This window comes from Neltuma alba, unplaced genomic scaffold (assembly GCF_004799145.2).
Source record: "Neltuma alba isolate B1F8T4 unplaced genomic scaffold, ASM479914v2 tig00004558_pilon, whole genome shotgun sequence".
In the NCBI taxonomy this organism is placed as follows: domain Eukaryota; kingdom Viridiplantae; phylum Streptophyta; class Magnoliopsida; order Fabales; family Fabaceae; genus Neltuma; species Neltuma alba.
In genome coordinates this window covers 258,772-277,978 of record NW_021633765.1, presented here as the reverse complement: position 1 = coordinate 277,978, position 19,207 = coordinate 258,772, and the positions used below count along the sequence as shown (strand labels likewise).

At 32.5% G+C, this 19,207-nt stretch overlaps 2 protein-coding genes across 2 annotated transcripts; both read right to left on the bottom strand.

Moving 5' to 3' along the window:
- Positions 1-1,087: 1,087 nt before the first annotated feature.
- On the bottom strand, positions 1,088-4,557 carry LOC114745199 (uncharacterized). Its single transcript, XM_028933350.1, has 4 exons — positions 3,901-4,557; positions 2,869-3,702; positions 1,631-2,365; positions 1,088-1,435 (listed from the first exon to the last, which is right to left on the bottom strand). The coding sequence occupies exons 1-4, from the start codon at positions 4,555-4,557 to the stop codon at positions 1,088-1,090; spliced, it is 2,574 nt and encodes an 857-aa protein (XP_028789183.1).
- A 1,907-nt stretch (positions 4,558-6,464) lies between these two features.
- Positions 6,465-9,167, bottom strand: LOC114745198 (disease resistance protein At4g27190-like). The gene has a single exon (XM_028933349.1). It carries the CDS (start codon positions 9,165-9,167, stop codon positions 6,465-6,467), a length of 2,703 nt encoding a protein of 900 aa, XP_028789182.1.
- Positions 9,168-19,207: the final 10,040 nt, after the last annotated feature.

Sequence of the window (19,207 nt, the reverse complement as noted above, 5' to 3'; positions counted from 1 at the left end):
ACCTGTAAAAGAAATTAAGGCCAAAGTCAAAGAAACATGTGATTATTTATGGCAAATAGCAGAATGCAAGGCAATCTCAATACCTTTTTCTTGATTTGTAGAAGGGCTGGAGGCAATTTGAGTAACCGGAGCCAAAGGCCTCTCAGTACCTGACGAGGCTTGCTCATTCAGCTCTTTGTCATAAGATTGACTTGGAAGTTTGTGTGTTTCTTGCTTCCCAATGTCTGCAATTTGATTAGGCTTCCATTGTCCTACTTGCTCCCCAGAGCTTGATGCTGTGGTAGTACTGGCACTCATTTGATGAGTTTGACTGCTTTTGGTAATATCACTTGAAGATTCCTTATAGTTCCCTTCGTCTCCTTCTCGAGTTGCCTGATTAAGGTAGGCACACAAGATATTATATCTTGACGGCAACGCACATTTACATTCGATATTTTTACCCATATTTAAGTTTTCATTTGACTGTGTTTAAGTTTTACATATTTTTTCAGTCAATCATATGTTGCTGCAGCAAAATATTGTCTAAATTTAGTTCTTTAGATTTTACAAATGGAGCTTGAGACACATACATGATATTACAGGAGTGTCAATCATCTCAGAATTTATTTTGTAGCATACATACCTCTGTGAACAAATGGTGGATAGTGGTGTTAAGGTCTTCTTTCCAGCGTCTTTTCCCATTTTCCACTGTCACTGATTTTAGAAATGGGGCAATAATGATTCCAGACGAGAAATTTTGCATTTTGGGGCATCCTGTCACTTCCAATGTCACCAAAGAGGGGAATATGAAGGTGTGTTTCCCAGAGCAAAAGCTTTTGAAACGTGATAGACAAGTTAGTTCCAAATACTGCAAGCTTTCAAATATGATTTCTTCTTCTGATCCTCCTTCACTAGTCATACAACCTCCTCTAGCATTCCACAATTATTAACTGTTAAGCTTGTGAGGGACAAGACTTTTAGCCGTGAAAGGTGTCATGAAGTACATCAAGCCATTGCAATCCTCTACTTTCAAGGTGGTTAAACTTGCGAAAGATGTCGAAGGTGGTGCTAGTCTTCTTAACTTAGAACATTCCCAATACGGAGGTCTTCAAGGTTTTGAACTAGGGATGTGATGCTGAGTCGTCATCATTCCATATATGCTCAAGCTTCTCCAATTGAAATAGCCACAACGTTTTAATTTGGGTGGGGCTTTCAATACAACAATGATTAATTTCTTCTGAATGAAAAAGTGTTTCAAAAGAACTGCAACGCACTTGTAGCGTGTTATAGCTGGAAATATTTGGATTAAATCATTCAGAAACTTTATTGGAGTTCCCTGAAAATATTGCAAACGAAGCCTTTTGATGCTCTGAAAGAGATTTTTCTCATAGTTGCCATTCAATATCCTCATAGTGTCCTTTTCATTTAATGGCAACTCCTTCAAATTTTGAGACACCTGAAAAAGAGAAAATATAATTTGTTTCTTTCATCATATAATCTACTAATAAGTTAACATAAAACATTTTTTTATACTTTTACAAACCACATACATAATTATAGTTTTCTCAACCATGCATCTTTTTGTCTGGAGAAAAAAATGTAATTAAAGACAGATAGAAGAAATTTAAAAAAAAAAAAAAAGGATGCATACCTTTTCAATATGAAACAAAGCTTGTTCAATTTGCGACTCATTGTCACCCTCCATAAGCGGTTGGGAATTCAAATGGTCAAATGCAAATATTTGCAATTCTTCACATCCACGAACATTTAACCACTTCAACAAAGGACACTCTAGAATACATCTTTTTGGATAGAAATTAGTGAGCTGTGTCAGATTCAATAGGTTCAAGGTTGTTAACTGAGGAAAATCAAACTTGAGTTCCTCTAATCCTTCTGCAATTGAAACAATTTCCTCAGCACCACAAGACTCAATGTGAAGCTCTTCAAGTCGCCTCAAATCTTGGCATAGTGAGACCGAAAACAAACATTTCAGGTGTTGGCATTTATCAACTTTCACCATCTGTAAATTTTCAAAGCTGATTATTTCTCCTGCTTCCCCGTTCCATATGCATTTCAAATTTGGAAGCCCCGAGAGTGTTAATTTCTTCAACCGACTAACTTCCTTTGATTCTTTTGCCTTCTCATCCAATGCATTTACATCAAATACCACTTCTAATGAATCACACTCTGATACTTCCAGTTCCTCTAATGCATATAACAATCGCAGTAAATTTGATGAAAAAATCACGTTGGACAAGAATGTACATTTTCGCACCACTAGATGCTTCAAATTGCAGAATATATTTGGCCCGTCTTGGCCATACCATAGTTCTTTCAGTTCTGGATATACAGAAAATTCCAAAAGATTGAAGCTCCTAAATGCCACCTGTGCAAATAATTATCAAGGCAAGGGAAAACACAGGGAAGGGGAAACACAATAAGGGCACCGAAGCAAATTAAACAATAAAATTTTGTTACTTTCAGTTAATACAATTAATACTATTCAATCAAAGTATTAACTGACAATTATGTTGGCAGAAACAAAAATTATAAAAATATCTAATTCAAAACTAAACACAGCCTCATCTTTATTTCGTTCATGCTTTCACCGCGATGGCACCAATATATGATTCTGGACTTCATGAGAAATTTGTATTTTTCAATTCATCTAAAAGTTAAGATATATCCAAACAGATACGCCGAGAAAAAGGACGAGTGAATAATAAAGGCTAATAAAAGCTATACAATCATGAAAATAAATATTTACAACAAAAAGATATTTTCACAATCATTTTTCTTTTTTACATAAACAATTTCTGACAGTTTGTTTATACCATTTTGTCATCGTAGAGGAATAAAGAATGATTTTCTAGTGAAATCAAAGCACACCTTGTCCGCAAACATATTGTTTATTGTCTTATTCAGATCACTTTCCCAATACACGTTTCCATCTTCTTCTTTTGATGATATCTTTCGAAGATTCGGTGTGCTTGTGTCTCTCCCAGCTGAGAAGGTGTCCATTCTTGGGCATTGCTTAATGACAACTTCTTTTAACAACGGAAAGTTTAAGTAGCAATCGGAGGAGCAAAACCTCTTAATCATTGGCAAGCTCTCTAGCTCCAAAAACTCTAAGCTACTGAATGCAATTTCATCGTCAGGCCCCTCCCTCTCTTCTGCCACAACTTGCTCAAGTGAATTGCACTTCGTTATTTTCATTGTTGTTAATTTGACCAGGCTTCTTGCAGTTGATGAGGTAATTAAGTGAAGCAATCCATTGCAATTTTCCACCTCCAAATATGTCAGGTGATGAAATGTTGCAGATGAAGGCGCTAAGTGTTTCAAACTGGAACAATCAAAGACTTGTAAGTATTCAAGAACCTCTAGGACAGGATCTATTCGAAATCCTTCTGTACATATATGCTGGAGATCATCCAAGTGACAGAGGCTCAATGTTTTGAGTCGTGCTCCACTTTTAGATTTTCCTTTGTCATCTGTAGATATTTCTTCTTTGAATATCTCCCTGAAAGAACTCAATTCAACAAGTAGATCATCGACAGTGGTTATGTTTTGGAGAAACCAATAGGGAAAATTGGCATGATCATCTTCAAAATTTGCCAAACGAAGAGATTTGAGTTTGTTGAAGTGTTTTCGTGAAAATTGCCCTTGTAATATCATGCTTGCATCCTCATTATTTAGCGCCAACATCTCCAAGTTGCAAAGTACCTGCATATGGCATAAACCAAAAAGCATTGGATCAAAGCAATATAACTAAAGAGATACAACAGAGGCAAGAAGCGAGTAACGAATGCACCCATAATCAAACCTGATTAATTTTTTTGAATATATAAAATTATGATGCATGCATTGAGATATTTATGGTGCCTAAATAAACTAAGGTTTTTTATACAATAATTCTTATACCTCTTCAAGTGCAAAAAGAGGCTGCTGCAATGAGATTTGGTGTTTACTATGAAAAACTTCTTCTTTGCCACTTGAACTTTCTGTCTTGAAGAGCTTCAGTTTCCAACATTGACGAATATCTATTTCCCTCAATAATGGATGTAGTAAACTATGATTTCCAGCAAAAAATCCCTCCAGTTGAAATAAACTCCAAAACACCACTGAGGTCAATTGATTAAGCGCAAATTTGACTGGACTATCCATGGGTCCTTCGCCTGAAACAATATATTTCAAATTCCATGCATACTTTATGGAAATACTTTCCAGTTGAGTAGCATGCATTGCAATGGAGAATGGAAAAAGGTATTCCAAGTTCTCACAGTCTTCAACCCACACAAGTTGCAGGTTATGGAAACGAAGGCTTTCTTGAGCATCTTTACTCCAAATCTGTTTCAGCTTTGGCAAGTGAAACAGATGGAGTTTCTTCAATTGTGAGACTTGTTGTGTCGTTGTTTCCTCTTCATTGCGGATTTCTTTGACAGTTAGTTCGAATATCTCTTCCACTGAACTACAATGGCTGACCTTCAATGTCTCAAGGCTTCCAAACGTTCCCTGCATATCAGATTGGAAAATATTCGCAAGTTTCCCACAATTGCTCACCTCCAAACTCTTTAACATACCAAATTGAAAGTGCCATACTTTCTTCAAGCTTTCCATGTCTTTAACTACCATGGTCTCCAATTTTGAGAATCGGACCTGTGATGCAAAGCACAATTTACAAATCCATAATAAGCAACATATATGAATGATATTGAAGAAAACTACACGAGGAAATGTTTGATGTTATCGACTCAACATTTATTTCAAGTCTAGTCGTAATACCTCTTGTGACGCAATGCTGTTTGGAGCAATGATCTCCTCCATCATCTCACATTTGCTTATTTCAACGTGTCTAAGATTTAAAAGACTTCCAATCACAGATGATGAGAATAAATGCTTGAGGCCTCTACAATCCTCAACTACCAAGTTAGCCAAATTGTGAATACAATTCGCCGCAGAAAGTTGATGATCATCCCAAATTTTTTCCAGATTGATTGAACTCAACTTCAGGGTCTCCAAACTAGAAAAACTAACCTGTGATTAAAAAAATTTGTTACCTTCAACTTGGTAAATGCCAAAAAAGAAAAAAAAAGGAAAGATGACAATTTTAACAAGTGGTGTATTACAATGGATTTATAAAAATTTATTATGCAAGTATCTTCTAAAAGGTAAATGCGTTTGTACAAAACTATCATTTAAACAAGTAGGAAAATGGATTTGTTAAACAAGCTTGAAGATCATATCGGCCAAGACAACGCTTGAGTATTAATATAGTACTCCTCCGACCCTTAATATAAGACCCATTTAACTAATTTGATTAGATTAAGGAAGTTAAGTAAGTTAGTTAATTATAAGAAATGCAACGCGTTTTTTTTCCTAAAACACCATAATCGTCTTTCTTAATACCTCATCTCCCTCTTCTATCTGATTATGGTTGAAGAAGTATCCATAGGGGTAATTTAGAAAAAATTGATAAATATGAGAAATGGGTCTTATATTTAGGACTAAAACTAACTCAACAATTGGGTCTTATATTAAGGACCGGAGGAGTACTATGACACTAATTATAGTATGATAAACCTAAATTAAATAACCCAGCATAATAAGAAGTTTTCTTTAAAAATAAAAATAAAAACTGTATTTCTATATATAAAAAATGTACAGGTTTGGATGACGTCGGAGAAAAGTTCGTTGTTCAGTTTTGTAAATACAAAAATTTCAACTGCAGTTGAAAGAACTGATCAATTGTAATATGAAAAGAATTAGGAAGCAATTTATGAGTTAAAAATAACAGCCGAAGAATTATAAATGGATTTATAAAATTTGAAGAACGTGTGAGAAAGGACATAAGTTGTAAATAATGTACGACTTGTAAATAGTGCAGATGGGCTTGTAAATTGTTACAAGAAAATATTATTAAAATAATCATATTTACTTCATAAAAAAGACAATTATATTTAAATTAATTATTAATAAAATATTAATGATAATTTTTTAATGCCCTGCTGGTTCTAGTACTTACCAGCTCATCACGCATCAATGGTGGTCAAAGGTCGAAGGTTTAGAATAGCATTGTAGAAATTTCGCATGTGTTAAAAATTGATATTAGAGATTCTTAGGACTTGTCTATAATTTATCAAACAAATTTGTTAGGACAAAATTAAGATTTTCTCTAAAAACATAATTTATCCGGAGGGAGTACCTCATTAAATTAATAATTTGACATTCTACTTCTATATATATATACATATATATTAAAAAATACCATACATGATCATTGTGATAGTTACTTATGATTCAGTCATTTGATCTAAATTGTAAATAACAAAATTATAAAACGAATGAAAAAGAAACATACCTTAGTGCCATTGAATAATGATGTGGCTGTCATAAAAGATGTCAATTCATTTGAGCAAAAATCATGGATGACTGGCAAATGACAAAGACTCAACGAATGTAGTGAATGAAACTCAATCTTCTCATCACTACTTATTCCACTTTTCATTTTCAATTAACACAATCCTCTTCATTGAATTGCATTCCAAAACTTGGAGCTCAACAAGTTGAGAAAGAGCTTTTTCCATTAAAACAGAAAAGAGATATATCAATTGATCACAACTTTTGACTTTGATGACTGTGAGTTTTCCAAAGGAATTAATAGGAAGTGGGCCATCACATATCTTCACTAAGTTATTGAGATTGTGAAGTATTAGTGTCTCCAATTTTGGAAACAAAACATGAGTTTCATTCCACTCTGTTGTGTTGATGATATGCCGAACCTGGCCATTATTTTGGATATGGAGATACTTTAGTAGAGGAAATCCTTCTCCATTCAAATCAAAAAGCACATCCGAAATTCCATTGACTTCATCTAAGTACAAATCTTCCACTTGTTTAATCAATGCTTTAATCCCATGTTCCGAATGAATGCTAGTATCAAGCTTTAGCTTTAGCAACCTTGAGGTTCTTTTGTTCCTTGACCGTTCCCATTTATCTCCGATGACAATCTTGTATCTCTCTAACTTGTCAAGCATCATGTCCCCTGACAGCATCCAAGCCTCACGAATTTGAATGTCTAAAGTAGTCAGGTTTGTCAAGCACCCAAGCTCAGCAAGACTAGCACTTTTGTTTTGCTCAGTTGAACTTTCCTCCTCCCACTTAACTAAGGCATTGCCCATATAAAGTTCCTCTATTTTAGTCAACTTGGACAAAATGTTGGGTGGAATGATCTTAATTCTAGAATTCGTCAAATCCAACATTTTTAAGTGAGTCAGTTTTCCTGTTTCACTCGGGAACTCCACCATATATGAATTCAAGCAACTAAGAATTTCTAAATTTGTCAAAGCACCTATTCCGTCCATATTTTTCAAAGTGCATTGATCCAAACACAATGTTTTAAGTTTGGTCAAGGAAAGAAGAGATATAGGCAATGTAGGTATTATTAAACCTGTCAAATCTAATGCTTCAAGGCTTCCCATTCCCTCGAAAAAAGAGTCTGGAATTTTCAAAGTGCAACCCGTTCTGAAACTTAAGAGGAAAAATTTTAAATTAGGACAATCTAACTTTTGAGGAAGCTCTTGGATAAAACAATTTCTTAAGATTATTTGAGTACACCTTTCAAGAAATCTCTTGCTTGGCCAATCTTGCATACTATCATTTCTCAATGCAAAAACATGTTCACTCTTATGAGCAATTGAAACAGCGATTTCACCAACAATGTCATGCATTTTAATCCCATCGGCCTTGTCCGCATCATTCTCAAGTAACAAACAAGATGCCTTCAAGTCATCAATTATTCTATACAGTCGATTTCTTGCATCTTTAATAGTATCTATGTGTTTCAGAACACCCAAACCAAATACATATTTTAACAAGTCACTAAACCACATGAACGGTCCATATGCACCACATAGCAAGAATACTTTCTTCATTTCATCATCTCCCAGGCGGTTGTAAGTAAATTCAAAACCTGAAAAAACAGTCCCATACATGTCCCCATTATCAACTCTCTTTAAGTTGTTCAAGGCATCTGTCCAATAATGAATAGTCTTATTACACTTTAGTGACTTTGCAGTTGAGACTATCATAACAGGCAAACCTGCACATCTTTCAACCACTTGGGTTGCTATGTTTTGCAAATCAGCATCTTCAATAGCATCACCAACCATATCTTTAAACAAACTCCATGACTCTGCATTATCTAATGCTTTTATAAGAAAGTTACTTTGAGTCTCATTCTTTTGTAAAATATCTAACCGTCTAGAAGTCAACAATAATTTGCAACCCTGATAAGTTTCATTCTTCTGTGAAGTACCTAAATGTTTAGAAGTGAATGATAATTTTCCATCTTCAAGATCTTGCTCAGATGGAATTCCCAACTTGTCCAAATCTATTTTCTCCCATATGTCATCTAGTATGATAAGGATATTTTTCTCCATTTTTATCCTTGCAAAAAGGCGATCAGCTCTTCCAATTGAAATCTTCTCATCCAAGTGGAAGCCTAATTGATATGCAATCTCATCTTGAACTCTTTCAACATCTAAAGTTTGGGATATAGTTGCCATAGCAACCATATCAAACAGCTTTCTATCCTTAACATGGTTGGCAACTTCTTTGGCTAGAGTGGTCTTCCCCACTCCACCCCACCCATAAATTCCAACTTTGCTTATTTTGGGGTCAGCTAGAGACAACATAACCTCCTCCTTCACTGAGTTTCTTGAGTCAAGCTTTTCACTACCTCGAGTTGCAAAAATTAAGTTACCCATGCTAGAAGCAAGAACATACCCAACTCCACCATCAAACTTCCCCTTGTCCTTCAGTTCAGAAATGGTGAATGTCATTTTCTTTGCTTTTCTACCAAGTTGATGTAGTGATATCAAATTAGGAAAAGACCATTTCCAACACCGTACACTAGCACGAAGTTGATCTTCACGAAGTTTCTCTACTTCTTCCAAGGTATCGTCAACTCTGTTTTGCCAACTTAGTACTTCATCTTCAATCTCTCCTCCTTTCCTTCTTTCTGCTTCAACATCATGCACGACGCGAACTTTTCGTTCTTTCAACTCCTCAATTTCCTTCTCTAGCTCCTTAACGTTCCTTTTGTGAAATAATAAATATTCCACTTGCCTTCCAATGGGCATAACAGTTAACTCTGCTATTTTTCCAACAATAGCAGCGAGAACCTCCATTCTTACTTCCTGGATAAAACGATAAGAAATTTAAAGCTTCGCTAAACAGGGGTCACAGTTATAATAACGACTCCCCAAAGAAAATGACGAAAAAGGGAAGCATACATAAACCACGCCCACGCATGCAATTTCTTGGCTTTAACTAATAAAAGGCAGTATGATCAGTAGTAAATTCGAAATAGCTCTCGAAGGGTTCAATGAATCTGGGTATTATTATTCTTCTTCTTTTTTTTTTTCCCCCCAAACAACGAATCTGCGTATTATTCATGTGAGTATTTGTCTCTGCTTTCGTCTTGTCTTCCCCAGGAATACGTGGCTTTCCTTTGCTCAGTTTAATGAAAGCCTTCCTTGTTCTTGTTCTTCTTTTTTTCACTAAGCATATATTTTCTTACTAGAGACAATCTCATGTGAGATACTGCCTTTCATAATAGGAATTTAAATATTAGGAAACCACGTTATTGGAAACTAGCCATTTCTATTAAATTCAATTTTGTTGGTTAATTTTTTTTCCAATTGATTATGAATTTTATAAATGATTAGCCCCAATTTCTCCATTGGTTTTCGTCTGATGGAACCATAATTATACGATTAGACAACAGTCGTTTTGGACCTACGCATTAACCCACACTGAATTAGTGAAAAGTTTGAAAAGGGCTTAGACTCCCCAGCACATAGGCCTAAATAATTGACCCAAAATAATGTTGGGCCTAAACGAGGTTTTACATTTTAAACGGGCCGTAGAACCAACAATCAATACACTCGCTCAAACATCAATGACGCAACCGCAAGCGTATCACTGTTGGACTGGTTATGATCAATTTACTGTATCTTAATTTTATATCACTATAGGTGACATTTGGTATAATGTTACTTCACAATATTAAATTTATATGAAGATATTAATCATAGGTTTTCAAAATCATTCTAAGCCTTTTTAAGATTCAAGAGCACACATTCATATATATATACGTGTGCGTGTGTGTATATCACAACTCATTAGGCACTTTTAAAAAGATAAAGTTTGCAAAAAAAAATGTAACAAATAATTAGAAGTACAAAGATTAGACATCTGTGCTTTTAGAGAAAAAAAAAAAAGCCCACGATTTAAAAGAAAAAAGAGAAAATTCATCAAAGATAGAAGAAAAGGGGGTAGAAATAAAGCAAAAAAAGACCAAGAGCCAAGTATAAGTTCTATATCAAGATGTCAATGTTAAAATAAAGTTGGTAGTTTAGGCCGAGCTAGCCAACCTAAATAAGCCTTAAAAACTTGTGTTTTTCTTAAAATTGGTTCTTCTAAGCTAGCTTCAAGAAATTCGTCGGATTCAAACTAAACCCGAATACACAAATGCAATTGTTTTTTGCATTATAAAATGGAAATACTTCACTTGATGAGCATCCCCAAATGAAGGTTGAGGTGATAGGCAGAGGCATTTCAGGATGCAAGGAACTATTTAGCGTCTTTGGCAGGTTGAAGCATTTTAGGATGTGAGGAACTATCTAGAACGTGTTTGGTATGCGTTTGGAAGGTGAACGTACATTAAAGATCAGAGATGTTCGGAACTTTGGATGGGGTAAATGAGCTTATCCTCTAAACTGACTTTTTTTCCCAAAGCTCCATAGAGTAGCTTCTACCTTCTACACCGCAAGTCAATATGGTCCACATGGGTACTTTTACTTTGTTGCAAGAGAGAGTGCTTTCTAGCCTTTTAATATAGAATATTAATACGCTAATGTGAAGATATTAAAATAAATAAATAAATTACTTAATTATATCATATATTATATAATCTCTCTAAAATATTTATGTGTATCATAAGATTACATAGTAATTTATAAGTCATGCAAATTAATTTTTTAAAAAATAAATATAAATATTTTAAAGTAATTTATTTAACTTCGTTAGTCTTCCCAAATTAATTATATATATTTAATTATCTACAATGTATTTTTAAAATTTTCTTACTAACCACTATTTTTATTTTATAATTATAATTTTAATGATTCTTTTTTACAATTATCATATCAATATCATGTAATATAAAATATTACTATTTAATAAAGTTTATATACTTTTCAGTCATTTTATATCTAAACTTGTTCTTCTATTAATTATCCATACAAGTTTTAGTTTTTTCAACTGACTTTTTACAAATGTCAATCTAACTCTAATCTAATTTAGATTTACAAAAACAAGTTAAAATAAAAATCAGTTTTACTCTTGTCAATCTAAATACATCCTTAAAGTTTTTTTTTCATAATTTATTAATAATAAATGCCCTGAGTTTCTTACTTTTCCTGTTTTCCTTATCCTTCCCATCAGTCATTTAAAATTGGATACAAGCCTGCAAGGAGGACGGAGAGCAAGGGGCATATGGAAATGACCGCGGTGTCATTATTCAACAAAAGAAGTTTCATTCAAACAAAAAAAATAAAAAAAGGTCCAGGTGCTAATTGCAGAGTTAAAAGAAAAGTTGATTTAAGTGAGATTGCATCATTTTTATTCCAGTATGGATAAGATTGTGTCACCAAGTATTACTCCCTCCTATTTAAACTATAAGATAAATTTTATGGGAAGAACTTAATTTTAATTTTTTATAAGATAATATTCCCTTTTTGTAAATTTTTTTTTTAAATTTTACTCTTTATATATTCTTTTTAATTTATTTATTATATTTTTTATTTATTCTCTTTATTAATAACAGTATTTGAGGGAGAGAAAAAATACAGGTTTTACATTTTTATTGTTTTTAACTAATTTTTAATAGGCATGAATAAATAAAATTTATGTTTTATTTTAAAGAGGTGCGGATGAAGTTCGAAACCCCAAGTTTATGGCCTTGCGTGGCTATTCAAGTTCGATGCCAAAGGAGTAGGTTGTCAAGAGTAAATGCATCCAGCTCATGCTTAGCTGTAATTTTGTAACTAATTTCGACGTGACACCCACCCGTACAAATGTCCAAGATGCTGACAATACAATATATTCTTCTTATTCTTAATATAAAATTTAATTTTTTTAAAATTATTTTTATATATATTTTTTCAACTATAATCAAATAAAAGAGAGAGATAAAATATCAAAAAAAATAATTATGGTGTTTTAAGAGAAGTGTGTCATTTCTTTTATAATTAACTAACTTATCTAATTTTTTTAATATAATAACATTAATTAAATTGGTTTTATATTAAAAACCGAAAAAATAAAGTTTATTTAATTAATTAAATTAAATTAAAAAATTAAATAGGTTTAATTATAATAAATACGTCATATTTTTTTTTTCAAAACATCTTGGTCATCTTTCTTCTATCCTATTCCGTTCTCATCTTTAATTATGATTGAAAAAATAATTTTAAAAAATTAATAAATATAAAAAATAAATTTTATATTTAAAATCCAAACTAACTTTATAATATTTTACATTTAGAATTAAAACTAACTTTATAATTAGGTTACATGAAGAATTAAATATAGCGGTATCATTCAACTCACTTGATCTCTCTTCTTCACATAGGCGGGATGGGATAGCTAGAGGGTGGTTCATTTTTGCATAAAATTGATCGGATATTAAATTGGTCTGGGATTGCTAAAACTCTTTCCACATACTGTATGCTTTCGGAATTAAGTTATTTCCGGGAAAAGTAAAAAAGAAAGAAAAAAACAGAAATTGAGGTAACAAGAAGCGGCATCTATATGAATATCATCAATAAGAACAACACTGATAGAAACAACAATAAGGAAGGAAAGCCACCTGAACTAGATGAGGATATGCTGTGGCTGTGCCTGTGGTCTTCGCTTCAGCTTTGAGAAAGTTCTGTGATTGACAAGAAACAGATTAGGTATTCCAATCATGGCACTCACGATTAATTATTTTATCTGGAAACTTAAAAAACCATAAGAGTCAGAATTTACCAACAACACTACTGATCAGCACAACTTCTTGTCTCTCGTGAACTCTATAGATGAAGCAGACACTACCATAATCTTTAAGGCAAAGATTTTTTTTTTTTTTTTGGGAGACTTTTATACAAGATTGACCACAACGAAAAACAACAGATTTGTTCAACCAGACACTTGCACAATTTTTTTTTTCAGATTTTTATGGGCATATGATTGACAAGAAAACAACAAATCTAACAAAGGAAAACGTCAAAAAGAAAAAAAAAAATTTTCGTTTTGGGTTTTTAAAAAGTAGCTAGTATGTAGAAAACAGCAAAACAAGTTTGATCTGAAAGCTGGGAAGAAGATGGAGTGAATACCAGATATATGGAGGACACCAACACAAGAACTAGAAGTCAGGACTTTTTAGGAAATGAATGTTTGGTTTTGAATGATTTCTTCTGAAATTAGAGGGAAGCAGTAGAAGAACGAGTTTGAAAAACAAAGTGCTGATAAAAGGTTGGAGAAATAGGAAGCAATAAATATCATATCATCTCCAACCAGAAGAAGAAAGCCGAAGGAGAAAAAGGAGAGACGAACAAGAGATAAGGAAGAGAGAGAAAAGAGAATATTCTAAAGGAAAAAAGACAGAAAAATGTACCTCCAACTCCAAACGCCCAGAAACGTCCGCCCAATTTCACAAATCCCATTTTGGTACCATGAGACCAAATTGGGATTATTATGTGAAAGGAAAAGACCACATTGCCCTTCATTTTAAATATTATTTTTAAAATATCACAGGCCCCTACTGCCGGCCGGTCACCGGACCTCCGGCAGCGGCGGTCACCGGAGCTCCAGCGACCAGCCGACAATTGGTCACCGGAGCTCCGGCGGTCGGAATTTTTTTTTTTGAAAATTTTTACAACTTCAATATAACGGTTAACAACTTTTGTAATGCTATTCACAACTTCAATATAGCAATTAACAACAGCTTTTCTGGAAAATTCAACAAACTCCGGCGACCAGAAACAATTATTTTGAAAATTTTTACAACTCTAATATAACCGTTAACAACTTTTGTAATGCCATTCACAACTTCAATATAGCAATTAACAACAGCTTTTCTGGGAAATTCAACAAACTCTGGCGACCGGAAACAATTATTTTGAAAATTTTTACAACTTCAATATAACCGTTAACAACTTTTGTAATGCTATTCACAACTTCAATATAACAATTAACAACAGCTTTTCTGGGAAATTCAACAAACTCCGGCGACCGGAAACAATTTTTTTGAAAATTTTTATAACTTCAGTATAGCGGTTAACAACTTTTGTAACCCTATTAACAACTTCAGTATAGCGGTTGAAAAAACCTGTTGTTAACCGCTATACTGAAGTTGTTAATAGGGTTACAAAAGTTGTTAACCGCTATACTGAAGTTGTAAAAATTTTCAAAAAAATTGTTTCCGGTCGTCGGAGTTTGTTGAATTTCCCAGAAAAGCTGTTGTTAATTGCTATATTGAAGTTGTGAATGGCATTACAAAAGTTGTTAACGGTTATATTGGAGTTGTAAAAATTTTCAACTTCAGTATAACGTTCACAATTACGTTTTTTTGAAATTTTTACAACTCCAATATAACGGTTAACAACTTTGATATAGCAGTTAACAACAAGTTTTTAAATTCAAAAAGTGACATTTTTATAACTTCAGTAATGCCTTTAACAAACTCAAAAACCTGTTGTTAACCGCTATACTGAAGTTGTTAATAGGGTTACAAAAGTTGTTAACCGCTATACTGAAGTTGTAAAAATTTTCAAAAAAATTGTTTCCGGTCGCCGGAGTTTGTTGAATTTCCCAGAAAAGCTGTTGTTAATTGCTATTTGAAGTTGTGAATGGCATTACAAAAGTTGTTAACGGTTATATTGGAGTTGTAAAAATTTTCAACTTCAGTATAACGTTCACAATTACGTTTTTTTGAAAATTTTTACAACTCTAATATAACGGTTAACAATTTTGATATAGCAGTTAACAACAAGTTTTTAAATTCAAAAAGTGACATTTTTATAACTTCAGTAATGCCTTTAACAAACTCAAAAACCTGTTGTTAATCGCTATACTGAAGTTGTTAACAGGGTTACAAAAGTTGTTAACCGCTATATTGAAGTTTTAAAAATTTTCAAAAAAATTATTTCCGGTCGCCGGAGTTTGTTGAATTTCCTAAAAAACTTGTTGTTAATTGCTATATTGAAGTTGTTAATAGCATTATAAAAGTTGTTAACCGTTATATTGGAGTTGTAAAAATTTTCAACTTCAGTATAACGTTAACAATTATGTTTTTTTGAAAATTTTTACAACTCCAATATAACGGTTAACAATTTTGATATAGCAGTTAACAACAAGTTTTTCGAAAAATTCAAAAAGTGGCTTTTTTATAATTTCAGTAATGCCTTTAACAAACTCAAAAACCTGTTGTTAACCACTATACTGAAGTTGTTCATAGGCTTACAAAAGTTGTTAACCGTTATATTGAAGTTGTAAAAATTTTTAAAAAAATTGTTTCCGGTCGCTTGAGTTTGTTGTTATTAACCGCTATATTGAAGTTGTTAATAGGGTTACAAAAGTTGTTAACCGCTATACTGAAGTTGTAAAATTTTCAAAAAAATTATTTCCGGTCGCCGGAGTTTGTTGAATTTCCCAGAAAAGCTGTTGTTAATTGCTATATTGAAGTTGTGAATGACATTACAAAAGTTGTTAACGGTTATATTAGAGTTGTAAAAATTTTCAAAATAATTGTTTCCGGTCGCCGGAGTTTGTTGAATTTTCCAGAAAAGTTGTTGTTAATTGCTATATTAAAGTTGTGAATAGCATTACAAAAGTTGTTAACCGTTATATTGAAGTTGTAAAAATTTTCAAAAAAAAAATTCCGACCGCCGGAGCTCCGGTGACCGCCGCTGCCGGAGGTCCGGTGACCGGCCGGCCAGTAGGGGCTGTGATATTTTAAAAAATAATATTTAAAATGAAGGGCAATGGTCTTTTCTTTTCACATAATAATCTCAATTTGGTCTCATGGTACCAAAATGGGATTTGTGGAATTGGGCGGACGTTTCTGGGCTTTTGGAGTTGGAGGTGCATTTTTCTGTCTTTTTCCCTATTCTAAATATGTGATGGCTTCTTTTTTAATCTGGTTCGTGATATGTTTGTCCACTTTGGGGGGCTTTCGGAAACGCACACTCTTGGAGAGAAGTCAAACTTGTGGGGACATATTTTAGGTGTTTCATTACCTTTTTCCTTTTAAACTCTTATGATTTTATTATATTCTTTATAAATATATTATTCTCACATATATCAATAGATTTGGAATGCTAAATTTTTTAATATTCTATCATTTTTATATTATATATGCAATAATATAATTATAGTTTTAAAGAATTTTAATTTTTATTTACTTTTATTAGTGTGAACTAATTCAGAATGTATGAGAAAGTTTTCAGAGAATTAAAAGAAAAAAGCCACAAAAATAAAAAGTTTCTTTTGGTGAATAACGAAACCATAAAAAAGTTACTACAACGTTTTTCATGCGCCCCTTTATTAGCGGCCGACAATTCTTTTGCCCACCGTTTCAACTTCAGACTAAAACAGGAGGAATGGTCCCAAAATATATGTTGCTGATTTTCAGATCAGTCCTTAGAATCTGATAACTATTCCCCCAATCTTTAATATAAGGCCAATTATTAAGTAGTCTTATCCTAAATGTAAGATTTACTTTTTATATTTATCAATTTTTTTTAAATTACTCCTGTTCATACTCTCAACATAATCAAGTAGGAAAAGAAAGGAAAGTAGAATATTAAAGAAGATGATTATGATATTTTAAAAAAAACGTATCATAATTTTATAATTAACTAACTTACGTCGTTTATTTTTTTAAGAGAAGTACTATTTTACGGTTGCATTGCGTTTTTTTTTTTGGAGGGTGAATTGTATTCCTACTATTTTGACCTCACATGCTGATTTTCAAATCAGTCCTTGGAATCTGATAACTACTCCTTCGATATTTAATATAAAATTTAATTATTGAGTTAGTATTATTTTAAATGTAAAACTTATTTTTTTAAATTATTCCTGTTGATATTCTCTCAACATAATCAAGTCGGAGAAGAAAGAAAATGTTAAGAACGATGATTATGGTATTTTAAAAAAAATATGTCGTATATCTTATAATTAACTAATTTATCTACCTTATATAAACTAATCAAATTAGTTAAATAAGTCTTACATTAATAACAAGAGAAATATTTTTTGTACAGCCGCATTTCTACTTTATTTTTTTTTTGGTGAATTGCATTTCTATTATGTCGATTTTACATGTTAATTTTTAAATTCTTTCCGGCGCAGATATGGTAAAAACAAATAAATGCTTCCTGCCTTCAGGACCATTTCATAAAAGATCAAACTGTGCAAACCGGAACTGGTTGAATAGGTCAATTTGCATCTGCTTTGACTGGTCCTATGTTACACTGGTAATTTTAGTTGAAACTCTTAATACGAGATTTATCACAATGAAGCAGACACTTTCAAAATATCTAAGGCAAAGATTTTTTTTTTAATAGATTTTTATGCCAGATTGATCACAATAAAAACCAACAGCACTTCATCCAAACGAGATGCCAACTTTTTTTATTAAGAAAAAACATGTCATGTGAACTTAAGAGGAAGGGGAAAAAATTACCTCTGAAGGGAGATTTCTTTCTTTTTGTTTTTTCCCGAAGATTTTTATGGGCATATTATTGACAAGAAAACAATAAAGCTGATGTTTTATTGGTCATCCATTTTCCAAACTCTAGAATGCCAATCCTAGTTGTATAATTTCTTCCATTTTATATAATTGATCTTCTTATTTAAAAAAAAAAACTGATGCAAGAAAATGACTTTTTTGTTTTGTTTTTAAAAAGTAGCTTGTTTGTGCAAAGCAGAAGAACAAGTTTGACATAAAAAATGAGAGAATGGATACATTGATCATCGTGTCATCCTGGGGCCAAATTAAATTTGATTTAGAATACAGCAAGTGATACAAACTAAAGTTATTCTCTTATTGAGATCAAAAATTAACTAGGTCCTAAATTAACTAAAATAAAATTGCTATTAAGAAAGATTTTTTTTATTTTAAAATCTAAAAATTTTAAAACTACTTTACAGATAAATTAAAAAAAATTCTAAATTTTTTTTGGATTTTTTATATAAAAAATGAAAAGGTAATTTGAAATTGGAAATGAAAGAAATTTAATTAAAAAGATAGCAAATGATAAAAATTTGGATTTTAGGGAAATAAGAGAGAATGCTTCTTGGAAAATGGAAATTATGTTATTCTTACTCAAAATGATTTGGAAGTTATTTTGTTCACCAATTTAAAATCAAAATTTTACCCACTAATCAAGTCAAGTAATCTTAATCAATGGATGTCCTATAACTCTAGCCACAACCACTAATTAAAAATACCATTAAAAACCAATTAGTGTATAATTAGGATTAGATTAATGCAACAGGGGTCTTTATGTAAATTAAAGAACACTGATATTCATCAAGTACCATGCAATTATAAAATTCATCTAAATTATGAAAGAACAAGATAAGCACATAGAACTTCAAACAATATATATATATATTAATCTCAAATTGCAAAATCTAATTCCAATCACAAAAATTCAATTCCAAACTAAGAATTACAACCAGTAATCTCATAAAATTTAATCAAATAATATCAATCATAACTCAAAAAATCCATTATGTGATTAAATCAAAGAAATTGAAACAGAAAAACCGGCCTAATTAACTTTGAAGCTCAAATCCAATTCTCCATCTTTAAGAAGCTTAATGAAATTAGCCACACATGAGTTGAATTTCTGCCAACAAAATTTCGAATTCGACGGCGGCCATGAGATGGAACCAGAGATCCGATGCTGTCAGGCCGAAGATGGTGATGCTGTGCCGATGAAGAAGGATGGTGACGATAGATGGTACTTGGGTGCAAAGGAAAGTTGAAGGGTGGTCGCCTCTGTGTCCCTGCCGCGCGCGTGAGTGGTCATATATAATAAGGGATGCTCATGAGGAATCTTGCTGCCGTTCTGCCTTTTGATTTTTTTTTTTGAAATATGCTGGTCTTTTT

Coding starts and splice junctions, on each gene's coding strand:
- LOC114745198 (XM_028933349.1), bottom strand. CDS start 9,167: ATGGAGGTTCTCGCTGCTATTGTTGGAAAAATAGCAGAGTTAACTGTT.
- LOC114745199 (XM_028933350.1), bottom strand. CDS start 4,557: ATGTTAAAGAGTTTGGAGGTGAGCAATTGTGGGAAACTTGCGAATATT. Junction 3,703..3,900: donor CTCTTTTTGCACTTGAAGAG/GTATAAGAATTA, acceptor TGCCATATGCAG/GTACTTTGCAACTTGGAGAT. Junction 2,366..2,868: donor ACAATATGTTTGCGGACAAG/GTGTGCTTTGAT, acceptor TTATTTGCACAG/GTGGCATTTAGGAGCTTCAA.